The sequence below is a fragment of the Tachypleus tridentatus genome, chromosome 13 (genome assembly GCF_004210375.1).
Source record: "Tachypleus tridentatus isolate NWPU-2018 chromosome 13, ASM421037v1, whole genome shotgun sequence".
NCBI lineage: Eukaryota > Metazoa > Arthropoda > Merostomata > Xiphosura > Limulidae > Tachypleus > Tachypleus tridentatus.
The window spans coordinates 204,729,074-204,747,987 of NC_134837.1; the positions used below are offsets into that span (position 1 = coordinate 204,729,074).

Sequence of the window (18,914 nt, forward strand, 5' to 3'; positions counted from 1 at the left end):
CAGCTTAGACAAGTCATTTTGTAAAGACTAAAGATCAGTTTCGTATTATTGAATATGGTAACATGAGTGCACGTGTGCAACATCAGTGCAAGCTCTGTAATGTTGATTAGGCACAAATGGAAGGACAATGTAATAAATATATCTATAAATATATAATGTTATGAGACTTAAACTATTTAGTTAACATTTCAGTTCTTGAGTAGTCATTTGTAATCATTCTACAATGAAAAAAAAGATATTTATATTTATTTCAAATTTTTTTCATGGCAGTTATGAGGTTGGTCAACTTACAGGTCCCACATAGTTAGAAAAAATAACTGACACAAACTGAAAACAAACATTTGAAATGTATTAGGAGGTTTGAGAGATTACACATAATATTTGAGATTTTTGTGATAAAGAATAGGCTTTTAATCATAACATGAAAATCACTTCATTCTCAGACTAGTAACAAAACAGACTCAGCATTTTCACAAACAAATCTGTAGTACAAATACTTCATTAAAAATTTGGTTTTTGTGTATAAAAAACTTGCAATCCTTACCAGACATCTGCCAAATTTTGTGAAGTTGCACATACTGCATCAAAAGTTACAAATAATTAATGTGTATATGAATTAATGTATATTATACTGAACCTGTTGTGAAAGGGTTAACAGAGCAGGTTCTGATTTTTTATCTTCCTCAACTTGGAGGATATATTCACTAACAGAGATCTCTTATATTTCTTCTTCCTCATTTTAGAGGGTATATTCAGTGACAGAGCAGATTCTGACTCTTTTTATTCATTTATTTCTTCCACAGAGGGTATATTCAATGTCTATCTAAGACAGCAAGAGTACAAACCTAAGTGGTCTCCAATCATCTCAGGGGGAGGTAAGTAAAACCTTTTGATAATGAACAAAGCACTGTCTTTTTCTTAGCCCAGTCAATAATGCATTGTTTTAGTCTTTGTATAATAAAGTATTGATTTATGTTTGCTTAGAAGTTATCACCATTATAGGGTGGGTAGATTATAATGTGACAGTCAGTCCAACTGTTTGTTGGTAAAAGAGTAGCCCAAGAGTTGGCAGTGAGTGATGATAAGTAACAGCCTCTCCTATCTCTACTAAATTAGGGATGGCTAGCACAGATACACCTTTTGTAGCTTTGAATAAACCAAATGTAAAGTTTACAACACTCATCTGATAATCTATGACTTGTTTAAACTTTTTATTCCTTCATGTTAAGTTACATCAATCTTAAAAGTACAAGAATTTTTTTCTGCGAATTGGACACAGTTAGTTTGCACCATTGCAGTAAACCATTGCAGGAAGTTTGAGCCATTACAGTAAGGTATTTTCTTCTGTGACATTGTATATAGTTTGAAACGTTACGGTAAGTTATTTTCTTCTATGGTATTATACATAGTTTGCACCATTTCAGTAAATTATTTTCTTCTGTGACATCAGATATAGTTAGTTTGAGCCATTACAGTAAGTTGTTTTCTTCTGTGACATTGGATATAGTTAGTTTGAGCCATTACAGTAAGTTGTTTTCTTCTGTGACATTGGATATAGTTTGAAATATTACAGAGTATTATTTTCTTCTATGACATTGGACACAGTTTGAACCATTACAGTAAGTTATTTTCTTCTGTGACATTAGACATGGTTAGTTTCAATCATTACAGAACATAGTTTTTCTCACTAATGACACTTTCTACTAAAATAATCTCTGTATGTTTCTTTTTTGTTACAGAAGGTTCTCAGACTGCCCCAGGCATGAGAGGAGGCCACCAGATGTGCATTGATGTTCATTCAGGTAATACAGTTGCAACCCTAACGATATCAAGTATCTGGTGATTAAATCATTGGTCAACATAAGTACTTAACAAAACACTTAGCTTACAGTCACAAAATAATTTCACCCTGATGGGTTAGGTGCTAAGACTGTGTACATAATTTTAGTCATGTTCCACTACATTAAAAATATTTCTGTAGAATGTAGACTACAGTATACTGAAACTGTTATCAGTGATAAGTTGAGTGTGAACCTGTTTGAAGTTTTTTACTTTAGTCATTTTAACTTGAAATTCTTGTAAAAGGTAATAAATATTACATGTAGTGGTTCTTCTCCAGAAATAATCTATTTATTTGGAGGCTGGGATGGGATGCAAGATCTGTCAGACTTATGGGCTTATCACATACCTTCAAATCAGTGGACGTGTCTTTCACAGGATACAAGTTCTGAGGTAAATGAAACCAGCAGAAGATTAGTATATTTTCGTTTTCTTCTAGTTCATACAGGGCAAAAGGTATTATAGAAATAATTTAAATATCAGACATCCGTCGTGGTTAAATTCTTCTCATGATGAACATAACTTAGTTGAACAGTCAAGCAAAAGTTAATAAACCTATAGTTAAGTGAGATTTGAACAAATGTAGTAGAAATGTAATAATTATTGCTATATGTACTTCTTTACTAAAACATATAGTACAGTTGTTGGTAAACTTACTTTACAAATTTTTGTGTGTTTATCTGTGTTACAGCATGTAGAGTATTAAAGTTAATCATTGTGTTTAAAATTTAATAACGTAATATTTATAACTTAATATTAAAACATGCAGTTCTTTCTTAAAATAAGTCTAGCTTGTACACAGTGTGTATATTTATAAATTGCTAAGATTAAGAAAATATTTTATGTATGTTTGATGCCAACTTGAATTAGTCTAAGAGGTGTTGGAGGTTTCTTCTCTGACTGTTTCACTGAGTCTGAAGTTTATTCCTTCCATCTGAAATCATATGTTCATCTGAAAAATACCTTTTTAGATCATGTGTTAATCTGAAAAATACCTTTGGAGGTCATGTGTTCATCTGAAAAATCTTGGTTTATAATGCAAGATCTATTATTCTTTGTCAGCTAGTCTTAGGGAAGTCCAGCTAAGTCCAAGGTTGTGACTTTTAACCCATGTTTTGGTGGAACTTTTCAGATTTGTTACTTGTGTTCTGATAGCAGACTAACTTGGTGAAAGTTCAACAATCTGTGGTCACCTAAATCTAGTTAATTAATTGATTACTGGATAAAAGACCAGCCTTTCTAATTAGAAGACCTAAGATTAAACCTGAACCAAATTGTAGGATCTAAATTAGCTGGTTTCTAGTGATAAATGTGATTAATAATTAAACTTAGATTATCAAGTCAACAGTTCATGTTTGGTTACCACAGCCTTACGGTAAGTGCTTTATAGGCTTACTGTTTTTCATGAATTGGAAAAGCAGAAAGCATTCAGCTGTTTTATTATGAAAAAATGGCAGAATAAACATTTTTATTATATAGATAAGTTCTTTAACTAATTAGGGTTTTTTATTCTGTTATTAGAGGCAATTTACATTAAATATCTAGTCGTAATAACCCCATGAAAGTGACTTGCTATTACTAAATAGAAAACAGTGTACTTTGTTGTTTGTAAATCTTGAGAATCATGTTCTGTCTAATTCATTGTTGATATGATAAGTAACAGTTAAAGATCATCTACCTGAATAACACTGTAAAATAAGTAACAGTTAAAGATCATCTACCTGAACAACACTGTAAGATGAGTAACAATTAAAGATCATCTACCTGAACAACACTGTAAGATAAATAAGTTATAGATCATCTACCTGAACAACACTGTAAGATAAGTAACAGTAATAGATCATCTACCTGAACAACACTGTAAGATAAGTAACAGTAATAGATCATCTACCTGAACAACACTGTAAGATAAGTAACAGTTAAAGATCATCTACCTGAACAACACTGTAAGATAAGTAACAGTTAAAGATCATCTACCTGAACAACACTGTAAGATAAGTAACAATTAAAGATCATCTACCTGAACAACACTGTAAGATAAGTAACAATTAAAGATCATCTACCTGAATAACACTGTAAAATAAGTAACAGTTAAAGATCATCTACCTGAACAACACTGTAAGATGAGTAACAATTAAAGATCATCTACCTGAACAACACTGTAAGATAAGTAACAGTTAAAGATCATCTACCTGAACAACACTGTAAGATAAGTAACAATTAAAGATCATCTACCTGAACAACACTGTAAGATAAGTAACAGTTAAAGATCATCTACCTGAACAACACTGTAAGATAAGTAACAGTTAAAGATCATCCTCCTGAACAACACTGTAAGATAAGTAACAGTTGAAGGTCATCCTCCTGAACAACATTGTAAGATAAGTAACAATAAAAGATCATCTACCTGAACAACACTGTAAGATAAGTAACAGTTGAAGGTCATCCTCCTGAACAACACTGTAAGATAAGTAACAGTTGAAGGTCATCTACCTGAACAACACTGTAAGATAAGTAACAGTTGAAGGTCATCCTCCTGAACAACACTGTAAGATAAGTAACAGTTGAAGGTCATCCTCCTGAACAACATTGTAAGATAAGTAACAGTTGAAGGTCATCTACCTGAACAACACTGTAAGATAAGTAACAGTTGAAGGTCATCCTCCTGAACAACACTGTAAGATAAGTAACAGTTGAAGGTCATCTACCTGAACAACACTGTAAGATAAGTAACAGTTGAAGGTCATCCTCCTGAACAACATTGTAAGATAAGTAACAGTTGAAGGTCATCCTCCTGAACAACATTGTAATGTGTAGAATGAGTTGATTGTTGTTAATAAATAAGTATTTACAGGAAGGCCCTAGTGCAAGATCGTGCCACAAAATGTGTATTGATACAGAAAGGAAGAAGATATTTACCCTCGGAAGATTTGTTGATGTTTCTGTTAGATCACGTTCCCCAGATAGTTTGAAGGTAAGTATGGTGTGTCTGGAATATCTAAACATGCCACATTAAGTACAGGTTAAGCAGAATTTGTAAAAGTATATAACATGTTAAATGTTCTGTTAGTTTCTAGAAGTGTACAGTATGTTAAATGTAAACTGTTAGTTTCTAGAAGTATACAGCATGTTAAATGTACACTTTTAGTTTTTTAAAAGTATATAAATCTCTCTGTGTCTTTACTAACATGTTTGTTTCTTCATATTTTAATGTGTGGAAGGACTGATCCATCTAAATATTATTTCTATTTCTTTACAATAAGCTATCTCATATAAAGTTTACTCACTATAAAGAATATTCATTTAGTTTGCTCAATTAAGTTGGAAAATCTATAGAAACTATTTTTGTACTCATAATTTGTATTGAGTTTACATTGGATTTAAGGACTAATGTATATTGGGTCCAAAACACACACTTGATTTAGGACTAATGTATATTCATCCAAAATATACACTAGATTTAGGAGTAATGTATATATATTGGATCCAAAATACACTCTGAATTCAGGACTAATGTGTATTGGTCCAAACTACACCTGGATGTAGGGGTAATTTATATTTGCTAAGCTGCCCCAATCCTTATGGATATATTTTTAGAATTACAACTGAACGTATTGTTAACAGCAGTGATACTCAACTGATGGTTAATTGTTGTAGGTTTTGATTTTCTAGTGTATTGATTTTTAACTTTACAGTATTTATAATTGATGTGTAACACAGTGTTGTGTTTAAGGTATTTTTATACAACTTTGCCAGTGTTTTTTTAAAGAGTAGTAAGTATTATTACTGAGAAGTTTGATTTCCAGAGTGATTTCTACGTATATGATATTGACACCAACAAGTGGACCTTGATCACAGACAACACAGCAGAAATGGGAGGGCCTCAGTTGATATTTGATCATCAGATGTGTATGGATGTAGAAGAAAATACAATCTATGTCTTTGGAGGAAAAATTCATACAAGGTGGGTGATTTTGAAGCAAAAGGTTTACAGGTAGATACGAGTAACGAGAAATAAAAATGTCCAGTCCTCTTATCAACAATACATTGTCTTTTAGCTTTGTAGTATCAGATGTCACTATAATCCCACTACTTGTATACGTTGGTCAGCTGACAGGTTTTTATTTGTAGGCTAGTACACAAGGAAGGGATATTCTATTATTATTTTAGGTGGCCTAACTTCATTATATTTATTCTATTCCTCCAGGCTCTATTGACTTTCCTTTTAATTCAGCCTCTATGTGACACAGATTTATTGTATACTTTAATTTCCAACTCACCTGTCTTTATTTGCTATTTACAATATACTCCAATTGTTATTTTCTTTTGAAGAGTTGGAGATTTTGTATCCATTTGTTTTCTTGGTATCAGCAACACCACAAATGTATACCAGCAAGTTATTTTTACTATTAAGTAATGTATACCAGCAAGTTATTTTTACTGTTAAGTAACTTATACTAGCAAGTTTTTTTTACTATAAAGTAACTTATACTAACAAGTTTTTTTACTATTAAGTAACTTATACTAGCAAGTTATTTTTACTATTAAGTAACTTGTACTAGCAAGTTATTTTTACTATTAAGTAACATATAATAGCAAGTTATTTTTACTATTAAGTAACATATAATAGCAAGTTATTTTTACTATTAAGTAACATATAATAGCAAGTTATTTTTACTATTAAGTAACTTATACTAGCAAGTTTTTTTTACTATTAAGTAACTTATACTAGCAAGTTTTTTTTACTATTAAGTAACTTATACTAACAAGTTATTTTTACTATTAAGTAACGTATACTAGCAAGTTATTTTTACTATTAAGTAACGTATACTAGCAAGTTATTGTTACTATTAAGTAACGTATACTAACAAGTTATTGTTACTATTAAGTAACGTATACTAGCAAGTTATTGTTACTATTAAGTAACGTATACTAGCAAGTTATTTTTACTATTAAGTAACGTATACTAGCAAGTTATTTTTACTATTAAGTAACGTATACTAGCAAGTTATTTTACTATTAAGTAACATATAATAGCAAGTTATTTTTACTTTTAAGTAACGTATACTAGCAAGTTATTGTTACTATTAAGTAATCTATATTAGTAAGTTATATTTTGCTGCAGTAATCTATATTAGTAAGTTACATTTTGCTGGCATTTGACTTGTAATCTCAGGGTCGCAGGTTCAAATCCCTGTCACACCAAACATCCTTGCCCTTTCAGCTGTGGGAGTGTTATAATGTGACGGTCAATCCCACTATTTGTGGTAAAAGAGTAGCCCAAGCATTAGTGGTGGGTGGTGATGACTAGCTGCCTTTCCTCTAGTCTTACACTGCTAAATTAGGGACGGCTAACACAGATAGCCCTCGAGTAGCTTTGCGCAAAATTCAAAAAACAAATACACAAAACATTTTGCTGTAGTAATCTATATTAGTAAGTTACATTTTGCTGTAGTAATCTATATTAGTAAGTTACATTTTGTTGTACTAATCTATATTAGTAAGTTACATTTTGTTGTACTAATCTATATTAGTAAGTTACATTTTTCTGTACTAATCTGTATTAGTAAGTTATATGTTATTGTACTAATCTATATCAGTAAGTTATATGTTATTGCAGGAATCTGTTATATGTTATCATAGTAATCTATATCAGTAAGTTATATTTTGTAGTAGTAATCTGTATTAGTAAGGTATATTTTGTAGTACTAATCTGTATCAGTAAGTTTTTGCATATGACACTATCTTTTCCTGTCTTCTCCATCCAGTATTCTTTGGTTTTGAACATTATGTGATACAATATCTGTTTTTCTTCATTTTTCTTTTTTGTTGTACACACTTTTTGAATCAACATAATAATACAAAGGTTTTAAATATGACAGTAATTTGATTCCCTTTAAAAACAGCAGTTTAAATTCTCCTCCTGCCTTTTCAATCCAGTCAGTCTGTTGACGAACATGCCAGTGTATGCCCCGAACCTCTCTTTAGTGGACTTTTTGCTTATCGTGTTCCGACTAACACTTGGTACAAATTACAAGATGACAGCAGTGGTTGTACGTGTCCTAGTCCATATGAACTTAGGCCTCGTGTTGGTCACTCCATGCTGTTTCATGAGGTAAGCAGTAGTAATTCTTGTTCAGTTATGGATAATCATGAAAACATTCACTTGTGTTGAATTTCTTGATTAATTTTTTCTAGGTCCTAAAGTAAATATTTTAAGTTTGAAGTACACATATTGAAATTTAGGTTTGTTAAAAACAATTAAACTGGAAACAAAAGGAATGTATTGAGCTATCATTTCTGGGACATTTGTAGTTTTAAGTGAAATTGCTTTCATGAAACGTATTACAACTTTAAAGTTTGTATTTATTAACACTTTCTACCCCACGAAGTTACTAGTTGTAACTTTCAAGAAACACTTGGTGTTATCTCATAATTGATTACTTTGAAAACCTGTGTTCTTTGTACAAATATGTTAATTTGATGAAGAAACTATAAACAACATCTTACTAATATTTTATCATGATGATAATACCATTAACTTCAAATTTCATTTACCATGAAAGGAATTTCAACAGTGGAGCTTTTCTTGATAGGTGGAAATTGAGATAGGTTTGAGACAACACTTGCATGCAGTCTTTATACAATAGTAGTGTCTATAGCTGTTCCTGCTGAGAACCATCTGAGATTTAACTTCCATTCATTCTGATCAACTATCAAATAAGCAACATTTTATTATTTATATGATTTCAGATGTTACATGTATCTGTAAAAAAGGTTTCCTTCACTATCCAGAAAATTTAAGTTAATAAACTTTCACCTCCAGATTTCTGCCAGTTGTTTCTTTTTAAATTCAGTGAAGATACAGCAGTTTTTACGTTAAAGTTGTTCGATGATACCTGCTGTATAAAATTGCATTTCTTATTGATTGAATCTCAAAAGTCCACATAAAATTACTAATTGTTATTGATTAAACCATGAAACTACATTTTAGTGATTTACTAGCACAGAACATTGTTTTCTGGCTGCTGATGTGATTGGGTTAACTTGACCATTGTTATAAAGACTGACTGACCAAAAACACTGATTACATTCCACCTTTTCTTTTAATCTCCACTCCATCTTTTACAAACAAAAACAAGTCATTCCTAGTGTTTAAGCAATTGTATATCTTAATCTTTTGTCACTCAATTTAATAAACAGTGGTTTAAAATATCTTCCAGAAAAATCGTAAGCTCTATATATTTGCTGGACAGAGGTCTAAAGAACAGTTGAGTGACTTTTATACTTATAACGTTGACACTGGTGAGGTTCAAGTACTTTGTGATGGGGCAAAAGTGGAAGGTAAGTGGACTTTTGATACCCCTTTTTAATTTTAAAGTTCATATATATGTTAATTTGTTTATTTTTAGACTTATGGATGGTGCATGCTGATACATTTCTTTTATAACTTGTATAAAAAATGTTACCATGAAGTAAACTGAAAACACATTACATAACAGAAAATACGATTGCAGCATACTCACAGGACAAGGATTTTAAAGAACACTACAACTTAACAGATATTTAACACTACAACTTAACAGAAATTTAACAGTACAGCTTTGCAGATATTTAAGTATATTTGTTATGAAAAACTGTCATCTTAGTTGTTAATGAGTTGCATCTTTAATATCACATTTTAATTTGTTTATAATACAGGATTTATTTTTATTATTATTGGGAAACAGCTAGAAAATTAACTTATAAGTAATGATATTAACTAGAAGTTTAAATGTAATATTTTCATCATATGCTAAAAGTCCTGTATCTCAGTGTTTCTCAGACACTGGTCCATAGACAGGTGCTGGTTCATCACAACCACCTTGCCAGTCAGTGGGATTCATGAAAACAAACAAAAACTGACAGAATATTTAGCTGTAAATTGTAATGTGTTTTGTTTTTTTTTGATGCTGTTATATCTTAGTGGTCAACAGTCCCTGATTTACAAACCTACTCTAGCTTGTTTGTTATTAAGATAATTATGTCTTGTTATATCTTTATTAATTAAGGCTCACTAAACTTTATATGAAAATGATAAAACAGATTCAGTCATGGGAATCTCTCTTAAACCTTTCAATAGTTTTGAAACATACATTTGTTATGTTAGAAGATCTTTCATATTTATTTTAAATGTTTGTTCATTCCTTATTTTATGTTAAGAAATTATCAGTAGGGTTAATGCATTATGTATAAAGTTACTTACTGTGTCTTATCTTCCTCTGAAGATGTTTCTCTTGAATAAAAGTGTAATTATCAATTTTAATGCTGTATTTCTTCCATAATATTTTCATACACGTTTTTTTTTACCTTTTTGTTATAATATTAAAACATGAAAGTATTTTGTTTTCAAGTACACTAGTTTGTTAATAAAGTCAGTTTATTTTTTTAACATAACATCTTGTTTATTCTCACTTGCAATTATTTACAGTGCCTTCTACTGGCCTAACACAGAGAGCAACCATTGATCCAGAACTGAGCGAGATTCATGTCTTGTGTGTAAGTATTCCATTTGTTAACTATTTATACCATTCTCAGTGGGAAATAATAATACATTTTACACATCTAGACACAAGAACAAAAAATGTATCTGTATCGTACAAGAGTATGACCTTTATATTCTAACCTAATATTGAGTTTTATTTTTGGTATGATAAAACACACTTTTCAGTTGTGTGGACTTCTTATACTTGTGTTTCAGTGTAATCCTTACATTCATGTTCAGGTACTTTTTGATTAGGTCTAGAAATTCGGTGTAATACGTATTCACTTATATTATACATTCTTTGTTCTAGCTCTACCAGTCATTGAATATCACATACATACATTTGTATAGATGTGTTAATGTAATTACTCTATCTTTAGTCTGTAAGGGATGACAGAAAAAATTGACTATAAGGAGTGAAAGAGGCAAAATGACATTTTATACATTCTTAATCTCAGTATGTCAGGTCTACATTATTATTTAATCTCAGTTTGTTAGGTCTACCTTGTTGTTTAATCTCAGTGTGTTAGGTTTACATTGTTGTTTAATCTCAGTCTGTTAGGTCTTCATTGAGGTTTAATCTCTGTCTGTTAGCTCTACATTGTTGTTTAATCTCTGTCTGTTAGGTCTACATTGTTGTTTAATCTCTGTCTGTTAGGTCTACATTGTTGTTTAACCCTTGTCTGTTTGGCCTACAATGTTTAATCTCTGTCTGTTCGGTCTGCATTGTTGTTTAATCTGAGTCTGTTAGGTCTGCGTTATTGTTTAGTCTCAGTCTGTTAGGTCTATGTTATTGTTTAATTTCAGTCTGTTAGATCTACATTGTTGTTTAATCTCTGTCTGTTAGGTCTACATTGTTGTTTAATCTCTGTCTGTTAGATCTACATTGTTGTTTAATCTCTGTCTGTTAGGTCTACATTGTTGTTTAATCTCTGTCTGTTAGGTCTACATTGTTGTTTAATCTCTGTCTGTTAGGTCTACATTGTTGTTTAATCTCTGTCTGTTCGGTCTGAATTGTTGTTTAATCTGAGTCTGTTAGGTCTACGTTATTGTTTAGTCTCAGTCTGTTAGGTCTATGTTATTGTTTAATCTCAGTCTGTTTGGCCTACAATGTTTAATCTCTGTCTGTTCGGTCTGCATTGTTGTTTAATCTAAGTCTGTTAGGTCTACGTTATTGTTTAGTCTCAGTCTATTAGGTCTATGTTATTGTTTAATCTCAGTCTGTTAGATCTACATTGTTGTTTAATCTCTGTCTGTTCGGTCTACGTTGTTGTTTAATCTCTGTCTGTTTGGTCTACGTTGTTGTTTAATCTGAGTCTGTTTGGTCTACGTTGTTGTTTAATCTTTGTCTGTTTGGTCTACGTTGTTGTTTAATCTCAGTCTTTTAGGTCTACGTTATTGTTTAATCTCAGTCTGTTAGATCTACATTGTTGTTTAATCTCTGTCTGTTAGGTCTACGTTGTTGTTTAATTTCTGTCTGTTAGGTCTACATTGTTGTTTAATCTCTGTCTGTTAGGTCTACATTGTTGTTTAATCTCTGTCTGTTAGGTTTACATTGTTGTTTAATCTCTGTCTGTTAGGTTTACATTGTTGTTTAATATAAGTCTTTTAGATCTACATTATTGGTTAGTCTCAGTCTGTTAGGTCTACGTTATTATTTAGTCTCAGTCTGTTAGATCTACGTTATTGTTTAGTCTCAGTCTGTTAGATCTATGTTATTGTTTAATCTCAGTCTGTTAGATCTACGTTATTGTTTAGTCTCAGTCTGTTAGATCTATGTTATTGTTTAATCTCAGTCTGTTAGATCGACATTGTTGTTTAATCTCAGTCTGTTAGATCGACATTGTGTTTAATCTCAGTCTCTTAGGTCTACATTGTTGTTTAATCTCAATCTGTGTTTCAAAGCTTGAGTTCAGTAGTTAGATTTTTAATATGTTCTTTTCTTATGGTAGGGATCAAATCGAGAAAAGGATAAAAGAGAAGAAAACATCAGAAATGGATTATGGGTTTATGAAATTAATCAGAACAAGTGGTAAGTGGCTGTGGTGAGTTTCAAGGAATTGGATCTCAGATTATTGTACACTCTAAATTATTCAGCTTAAATTATTGTGGAGTGTCATGATAGACAGAATATGTGACCCGTCATTTGGTTTGATTATTATTTCCATCAACGTTGAGGCTACCAAGTCAAATGTATAGAGTTTCAGTTTCTACACTTTTTATCTTAATTTTGTAGACATTTCTGTAAACCAGCTTGAAGGTAACTGTTTCAGGTATTATTTGTTTTGCATGTGAAAAATATTATTTCCATAAAAAAAGTCTACACAATAATTTAGAATATCTGATCAGCCTTTATAAAAGTAATACCAAGTTATTTTCTGTTATGACTCTGAAGAAGAACATAGTTCAATACCAGTAGTTGTATATAAAGTCTGTATTTTCAACATTCAAGTATACAAACAAATGGATTGTCTCTTTGATTGTAGTAACTAAGGTACATTTGCCTGAATGGTAAACTCTGGCTCATCCAAACAGAATGGAGATACCCATCGATTGCAGAAAAACAAGACAGAAAAGTGAACAACTTGAGCCCCTTTGTAGGGTTAACAATAAGTTTAACAAGTAGATATTACTTTCATAATACTAAAAATCATCTTAATTAATTGTAATGACCTTAACTACTTAATGAAAGGTGTCTGCTCAAGATATCTGCACAAAATAATTTAGAAAAAGTTTTCATTTACAATAGTCAGTTTATTCTTTCTTGTCATTTGTCTGAGTTCCCATGTTTTACAGAACAACACTCGTATGTCAAGTTTCTTCTGTTTGAAACATGTTTTAGGACTAGCTGACCCTCTGTGACAGTGTTTTACTAACGTTTTTGGTGTTATGGAGACAGAATTTAACACTGCATAGAACATTTAATGTAAAGTGGTTCAAGGGTATTAGATGCGTGTGTTTTAACTGCCTAAAATGTGAAAAGATTGTGGGAAACCATGTTTCATTTCTTGTCTATTCCTTGAAGTGTTTTAAGGAACAAATTTAATCTTGTAAGAACCAAGTGGAGGTGACACACCTCTCTTTTTGAAACAAAACAAGTGCTGTTTGACTTTATTTAATGCTGTCTGAACTCTACTTAATACTGTTGGAACTTAATTCAGTTAGAACTCCACTTAATTTTCTTGGATCTTTACTTAATGCTGTTGGCTCACATCAGTAAAGAAAGAAATGACATAACTATAGTTGAAAGAAGTAGTTGCATTTTTAGATAGTTGAAAGAAGTAGTTGCATTTTTAGATAGCAACTAACATTTGCCAAGAAACATAAATTGTGTAGTTTACAGTTTGTCCACATTTAGATGTTGGCATTGTTGATTCATGCTTATTGTAGTTCCTGAGGTTTGTCTTTCTCTAGGTCTTGTGTGTACAGCAGCAAGTTGAATGGCCAGCAGACTCTGAAGGGTCAAGAACTAGAACCATGTCCAAGATTTGCCCATCAGCTTGTGTATGACCACTTGAATAAAGTGAGAGTTTCTGTAAAATATTTCTGGATATTGTAATATTCGTGTACTGGTTTAAAGGTAAAGAAGAAACAAAGCAATGATTTAACTATTGTTTGAACATTGTTACAGAAAATTTTAAAATATGTGATATCAGTCTTGCCTGCTAGCTTTCATGGCTATTCATGTTTTACCATTGATATCAGTCTTACCTGCTAGCTTTCATGGCTATTCATGTTTTACCACTGATATCAGTCTTACCTGCTAGCTTTCATGGCTATTCATGTTTTACCACTGATATCAGTCTTACCTGCTAGCTTTCATGGCTATTCATGTTTTACCACTGATAATCTAACTTGGAGATTTCTGACACATTTCTTTCATACTTAGTTCTACTGATGCAGATAATTTATTGTTTGTTCTTGAAAATTTTTAACTTGTTTATATAAATAAATTGTAACTGTTAGTTATAAACTGGTCTCCACAAAAAACGTCATTATTCTGTAATAAATAATTTAATTTTGCCATGTTTGTATGATTTATAGAGGGCTTGATTTGATTGTTTAATAATTTATTAAGTTGTTAAGTTCCTTGGTTAAATGTTAAAATGAAAAATTAAAATCGTTAAAACTGTGAGAAGTGAAGAGGATAACTACTCCATTAACTAAAATTATTGTAATCTGTATTGTCATGTCAGACTGTAAAGTATTAAAATAAATAGGTTAGACTCTGATATGTGTATTAATTGTGTGAGTATTAATTCTATCCATGCTGTGAGAAGGAATCAATAGGAACCCTACTTTAATATGGAGACTTAATTAACTCGCATATTTATAACCCTAAATAAATAAACTGTGGACAACCTCTGAAATCACTTCTGGAAAATTAATAATGTTTCATTACAAACAATTTTTTTTTAATTTTCTAGGTTCATTATTTGTTTGGTGGCAACCCAGGAAAACACAGTCCACTAAAGATGAGACTAGATGACTTCTGGTGCCTTAAGGTAAGTTGTAAATCCAGGAAAATACAGTCAACTAAAGATTAGACTAGATGACCTCTGGGGCTTTGAGGTAAGTTGTAAATCCAGGAAAACACAGTCCACTAAAGATGAGACTAGATGACTTCTGGTGCCTTAAGGTAAGTTGTAAATCCAGGAAAATACAGTCAACTAAAGATTAGACTAGATGACCTCTGGGGCTTTGAGGTAAGTTGTAAATCCAGGAAAACACAGTCAACTAAAGATGAGACTAGATTACTTCTGGTGCCTTAAAGTAAATTGTAAATCCAAGAAAACACAGTTCACTAAAGATGAGGCTAGATGACTTCTGGTGCCTTGAGGTAAGTTGTATATTATTACCTGTTGGAATACATTGAAGATGTATAAAGATTCAAACTAACATATTCTAAAGACTTTATAGCTATAAGCTTTGATGTATAATGTTAACAAGTATTTTAAGGTTATTAGATTAAGATGTACCCATAAATCTCTTACATGGTTAAACACCACACACCTGGTTGTCTGGACCTTTTCAAGTAATGAAAGTGATTAAGTTGTGGGCTAAGGACAAATTATCAATGATATTAGACTGATGTTATTTAAATTAGTACTACAACGACCTTTGATGGCTTTACTTGGGTAGTTTAGAAGATAGTCCTATAACAACACAAACTTTTGTTAACTTTGTTCATGTAATAGCACTTGTTTTCACTTTACATAAGTGTTTATTTGACATAATTAAAACAACTTCTAAAGAAATTTGACCAGTTTATTGTGTGATGGTTTATTCATGACCTTTTATTTATGTGTGGAGAAAGGGTCAAATTGGTTGTACTTAATTGTATGCTAATATTGTAAAGAAATTATTCTATATAACTGGATTCTTTGAAAGAGAGAAATACAAAGATTTTATTCTTTCTATGTGAAGTGCTGACTGGAGTGTATTTGACTTGATAACAAACAACTGTTAACATGTGAAGTGCTGACTGGTGTGTTTTTGACTTGATAGCAAACAACTGTTAACATGTGAAGTGCTGACTGGAGTGAATTTGACTTGATAACATACTGTTAAAATGTGAAATTTTTCTTTTCTAAAATAAGAGTTGTTTGTAAACATACATTACCGAAACTTATCTGCACAAATTTTACCAAACTTCCTTATTCCTTTGGTGACATTTTAATGAAACTGTTTGAAATTCAGTTAATGGACTGAACACAAATCATCTGTATAATTCTTTGTTGATTTTTTTAAGTTGTTCAGGCCCACGGTAGAACAGTTATTGAGGAAAGCCCGTCGACTGATCCGGCAGCAGCACTTCCAGGAAATAACAAAGACAGATCCTGTCCGTGCATTAGCCTATCTACAGTCTGACTTAGCCGATACTGTTGATCACAGTGACGATGAAGAGACGAGAGAGGTTTGTATACTTCATGTTAACATGACAGTGTCTTGTTTTAATCATTTTTCTCGTTAGCATGTCAGTGTCTTGTTTTAATCATTCTTCATGTTAGCACGTCAGTGTCTTGTTTTAATCATTCTTCACGTTAGCATGTCAGTGTCTTGTTTTAATCATTCTTCACGTTAGCATGTCAGTGTCTTGTTTTAATCATTCTTCACGTTAGCACGTCAGTGTCTTGTTTTAATCATTCTTCACGTTAGCATGTCGTGTCTTGTTTTAATCATTCTTCACGTTAGCACGTCAGTGGTGTCTTGTTTTAATCATTCTTCATGTTAGCACGTCAGTGTCTTGTTTTAATCATTCTTCACGTTAGCATGTAGGTGTCTTGTTTTAATCATTCTTCACGTTATCATGTCAGTGTCTTGTTTTAATCATTCTTCACGTTAGCATGTCAGTGTCTTGTTTTAATCATTCTTCACGTTAGCACGTCAGTGTCTTGTTTTAATCATTCTTCACGTTATCATGTCAGTGTCTTGTTTTAATCATTCTTCACGTTAGCATGTCGTGTCTTGTTTTAATCATTCTTCACGTTAGCATGTCAGTGTCTTGTTTTAATCATTCTTCACGTTAGCACGTCAGTGTCTTGTTTTAATCATTCTTCCGCGTTAGCATGTCGTTGTCTTGTTTTAATCATTCTTCACGTTAGCACGTCAGTGGTGTCTTGTTTTAATCATTCTTCATGTTAGCACGTCAGTGTCTTGTTTTAATCATTCTTCACGTTAGCATGTCGTGTCTTGTTTTAATCATTCTTCACGTTATCATGTCAGTGTCTTGTTTTAATCATTCTTCACGTTAGCATGTCAGTGTCTTGTTTTAATCATTCTTCACGTTAGCACGTCAGTGTCTTGTTTTAATCATTCTTCACGTTATCATGTCAGTGTCTTGTTTTAATCATTCTTCGCGTTAGCATGTAGGTGTCTTGTTTTAATCATTCTTCCGTTAGCACGTCAGTGTCTTGTTTTAATCATTCTTCACGTTAGCATGTCGTGTCTTGTTTTAATCATTCTTCACGTTAGCACGTCAGTGGTGTCTTGTTTTAATCATTCTTCATGTTAGCACGTCAGTGTCTTGTTTTAATCATTCTTCACGTTAGCATGTCGTGGTCTTGTTTTAATCATTCTTCCGCGTTATCATGTCAGTGTCTTGTTTTAATCATTCTTCACGTTAGCATGTCAGTGTCTTGTTTTAATCATTCTTCCGCGTTAGCACGTCAGTGTCTTGTTTTAATCATTCTTCACGTTATCATGTCAGTGTCTTGTTTTAATCATTCTTCACGTTAGCACGTCAGTGGTGTCTTGTTTTAATCATTCTTCTCGTTAGCATGTCAGTGTCTTGTTTTAATCATTCTTCATGTTAGCATGTCAGTGTCTTGTTTTAATCATTCTTCACGTTATCATGTCAGTGTCTTGTTTTAATCATTCTTCACGTTAGCACGTCAGTGTCTTGTTTTAATCATTCTTCACGTTATCATGTCAGTGTCTTGTTTTAATCATTCTTCACGTTAGCACGTCAGTGGTGTCTTGTTTTAATCATTCTTCACGTTAGCTGCGTCAGTGTCTTGTTTTAATCATTCTTCACGTTATCATGTCAGTGTCTTGTTTTAATCATTCTTCACGTTAGCACGTCAGTGGTGTCTTGTTTTAATCATTCTTCACGTTAGCACGTCAGTGTCTTGTTTTAATCATTCTTCACGTTATCATGTCAGTGTCTTGTTTTAATCATTCTTCACGTTATCATGTCAGTGTCTTGTTTTAATCATTCTTCACGTTAGCATGTCGTGTCTTGTTTTAATCATTCTTCACGTTAGCATGTCGTGTCTTGTTTTAATCATTCTTCACGTTAGCACGTCAGTGGTGTCTTGTTTTAATCATTCTTCACGTTAGCATGTCAGTGTCTTGTTTTAATCATTCTTCACGTTAGCATGTCAGTGTCTTGTTTTAATCATTCTTCACGCTTGCGCCAGTGGTGTCTTGTTTTAATCATTCTTCACGTTAGCACGTCAGTGTCTTGTTTTAATCATTCTTCACGTTAGCATGTCAGTGTCTTGTTTTAATCATTCTTCACGTTATCATGTCAGTGTCTTGTTTTAATCATTCTTCACGTTAGCATGTCAGTGTCTTGTTTTAATCATTCTTCACGTTAGCATGTCGTGTCTTGTTTTAATCATTCTTCACGTTATCATGTCAGTGTCTTGTTTTAATCATTCTTCACGTTAGCATGTCAGTGTCTTGTTTTAATCATTCTTCACGTTAGCATGTCAGTGTCTTGTTTTAATCATTCTTCACGTTATCATGTCAGTGTCTTGTTTTAATCATTCTTCACGTTAGCATGTCAGTGTTTTGTTTTAATCATTCTTCACGTTAGCATGTCAGTGTCTTGTTTTAATCATTCTTCTCGTTAGCATGTCAGTGTCTTTTAATCATTCTTCACGTTAGCATGTCATGTCTTGTTTTAATCATTCTTCACGTTAGCACGTCAGTGGTGTCTTGTTTTAATCATTCTTCATGTTAGCACGTCAGTGTCTTGTTTTAATCATTCTTCACGTTAGCACGTCAGTGTCTTGTTTTAATCATTCTTCTCGTTAGCATGTCA

General features: G+C 32.1%; 1 protein-coding gene across 1 annotated transcript in view; it reads left to right on the forward strand.

The window, feature by feature from the left end:
- The window catches only part of muskelin (muskelin 1), a 44,521-nt gene that overhangs the window by 18,948 nt on the left and 6,659 nt on the right, over positions 1 to 18,914 (forward strand). Inside the window, 12 exon segments of the mRNA XM_076477592.1 lie at positions 804 to 875; positions 1,740 to 1,802; positions 2,120 to 2,232; positions 4,694 to 4,813; positions 5,646 to 5,803; positions 7,780 to 7,954; positions 9,063 to 9,183; positions 10,310 to 10,377; positions 12,316 to 12,395; positions 13,778 to 13,886; positions 14,791 to 14,868; positions 16,116 to 16,280. Coding sequence (XP_076333707.1) covers positions 804 to 875; positions 1,740 to 1,802; positions 2,120 to 2,232; positions 4,694 to 4,813; positions 5,646 to 5,803; positions 7,780 to 7,954; positions 9,063 to 9,183; positions 10,310 to 10,377; positions 12,316 to 12,395; positions 13,778 to 13,886; positions 14,791 to 14,868; positions 16,116 to 16,280 — 1,322 coding nt within the window.